Source organism: Galeopterus variegatus, unplaced genomic scaffold (genome assembly GCF_000696425.1).
Source record: "Galeopterus variegatus unplaced genomic scaffold, G_variegatus-3.0.2 Scaffold8463, whole genome shotgun sequence".
In the NCBI taxonomy this organism is placed as follows: domain Eukaryota; kingdom Metazoa; phylum Chordata; class Mammalia; order Dermoptera; family Cynocephalidae; genus Galeopterus; species Galeopterus variegatus.
Window position 1 is genome coordinate 1776 of NW_007734574.1, and position 2526 is coordinate 4301.

Here is a 2526-nt window from a genome sequence, read left to right on the forward strand (position 1 = left end):
TGCTTCTTTTCTTGCACACTCACCTATGCCCACCTTGAACTATAGCCCCTTATAGTGCCAGGTGTCACCTTCCATGAATGGAAGTAGCCTAAGTGATGTGATTTCTGAGAGATGTACCCCAATCCCCATATACTTTAATCATTGTTATTGTCTCTATTCAGCTTAAGGCTTTGTGGTTTACAGAATTCTCCTAGAAGTAACATTTTTAGCTCTTAATTAGTAATATCTTATCTTGAATGGAACCTCAAAATGCAAGCTAGCAAGGAGGATGAAGGAAAGTAGCATGAAAATACTGGTTGGAGAAGGACAGGTTGTGTTGGGTTGGGGTAGTGTAGTGTCCAGAGGGGGGTGGGGAAATAGGGGGAACCCAAGACCACCTTTTTCTTACTTCACACTTTGACTGTGACTAACTAGACTAAGAATACAAAGATGGCAAGATGGACAGGCAGGATGAGGAAAGAATTCTAGTGGGAAACCTAAGAAATAATTAGGGGAGAGATTGGCCCATTTTGCCAAGCCTTCTGCACCTGCCATTTCCACTGGGGTGGTTCTGGGGTCACAGGCTTCTTGAGACAGCCAGTTGTCACATCTTCCTTTCTCCTCTTCCAGGCCTCAGTGCATTGTCCTAACAGGGGAACCCATGACAAGACCTGCTCTCCTGGACATATCTCACGCTTTTACCAAGAACAGTGGCCTTTGCATCTGCTGTGAAGTCTTTGTGGTAAGAGCCACTTCATCCAAGGAAAGTGCTTTTTCCTTCCTACTCACCTTGGGTTATTCTAGGTGTATAAAGAAGGTACATGCAGTCATAGGAAAATAGCAAAACAGTTTGAACAAGAGCCCTCTTCCTTTATTCATTGGGCAAGGACTAACAAGGGCCAATGATCCTGAATTAAAACAGGTAGATGACATGTTTCAGATTTCACAGGAGACCCACTGAAAGCGATAAATTTTTCCAAATGATGCACTTTATGTCAAGAAAGACAACTGGTGCAGAAATAAAATGAAGGCATTTGGAGTGATAACTGTCTGCAGAAATATAAAAGAATGGAATGAGCCTAATATGATATATAATAGAGTGCTATTATATAGATTAACTGATGAGGAGAGAACCAGACATATGGCTTTAAATGACAGCACATAGAATTTAGATTAAATATTTGGATAAACTTGACGACACTACAAATATCTAGGAAATTAAACCAAGTTTTCTATGCCTTCGATAAACATTCAGAGCTGAATGAATTGTTCAGGAAGTATATGATAGACTAATAGTAACTGTTGGTGGTTTTCCCAAGAGGTATTCAAAGTAGGTGCTGAAATTTTAACCACAATTATTGACTAATTTCTCAAATGTGGAGAAAGCATTAAAATTACAGTAAAATAAGACTAAGTCCTCCAAACTAGACTACCTCTACTCATATTCCCATCACACACTCTCTCTCTCTCCCTCTCATACACACGCACACACGCACCACTCAAAATCCTCAGTGATCAATGTATTTTTATAGTACTTAAGTACTTACCTATTCTTCAAATCATTTTTCTACAGTTTTTCTTATTCTATCCATACAACAGCCTAGTGAGGCAGGAAAGAAAAAAGCCCTGTTCTCATTTTACAGGCTGGGAAAGTGAGATTCAGGAAAATTAAATTGTTGTGCTGGATCACGTGACAGGAAAGTGGCAGAGCCAGGATGTCAGCCCAGGTCCCCTGAGTGTACTCTGTGTTACACAGTGAGGAGAAAGCCTCAGCAGCCTTGTCTCTGTGGGAGTACTGTTAGAATCGGGTACCACTACTTGTGTTTCTAATACCTGCCAAGGAATAGGGCTGTCCAGTTGCATGACCCTGCAGCCGGTCAACTCTGCCATGATGCAGGGGGTTAATTTACCACTTCACGACCAGCACTTAAGCATCTTTTTACCCCTGGCAGTGTTCTAAATGCTATATGAAGCAAGTTGGCCATATTCTCTTTCTTCTCAGTGCTTATATGACAGTAACTCAAACAATATAACTCAATGCAATTACCCGGTAGGGGGTGAAGAGAGTCCTACAGAACACATAAGATTGACAGGTTAAGTAATGACCAACTGTGGCACCAGAGGATTTTTAAAAATCTTATCAAGCACCTTGCTCTCATATTATCAACTTTGGTGCCCTGAATTAGTGGATTTCATTTTGGCCAATATAATATAGGAGCCAGTTTTGATGGAATAAGCAGTTTGGGGTGTTTTTCTTCTCTAGCAATTTAGAGAAAACCTAGTTTAGCAGGCAATAAAATATCTTTGGGACAGGAGAAATGAACTGGAAGTATAAATAGTCATATATTGGCAAAGGAGAAAAGGTCTTTTACAGAGACAAGAGATATTGCTTTTACTTAACCCTTTGCTGTTTTTTTTTTTTTTTTCCTTTTTGTCTTTTTTCGTGTCCGGCAACGGATCGCAACCCTCAGTGTAGCGCCCATACCAGACTGAGACCGGCAACGGGATCGCAACCCTCGGTGTCGTTCCCACACCTCGCTCAGCCAA

At 41.0% G+C, this 2526-nt stretch overlaps 1 protein-coding gene across 1 annotated transcript in view; it reads left to right on the top strand.

Annotated features, from left to right (window-relative positions):
- The window catches only part of LOC103608486 (solute carrier family 12 member 1-like), a gene marked incomplete at its 5' end in the record, with an annotated part of 39506 nt that overhangs the window by 1141 nt on the left and 35839 nt on the right, over nt 1–2526 (top strand). The window contains one exon of the mRNA XM_008592916.1: nt 610–721. Coding sequence (XP_008591138.1) covers nt 610–721 — 112 coding nt within the window. The remainder of the gene's footprint in view (nt 1–609; nt 722–2526) is intronic.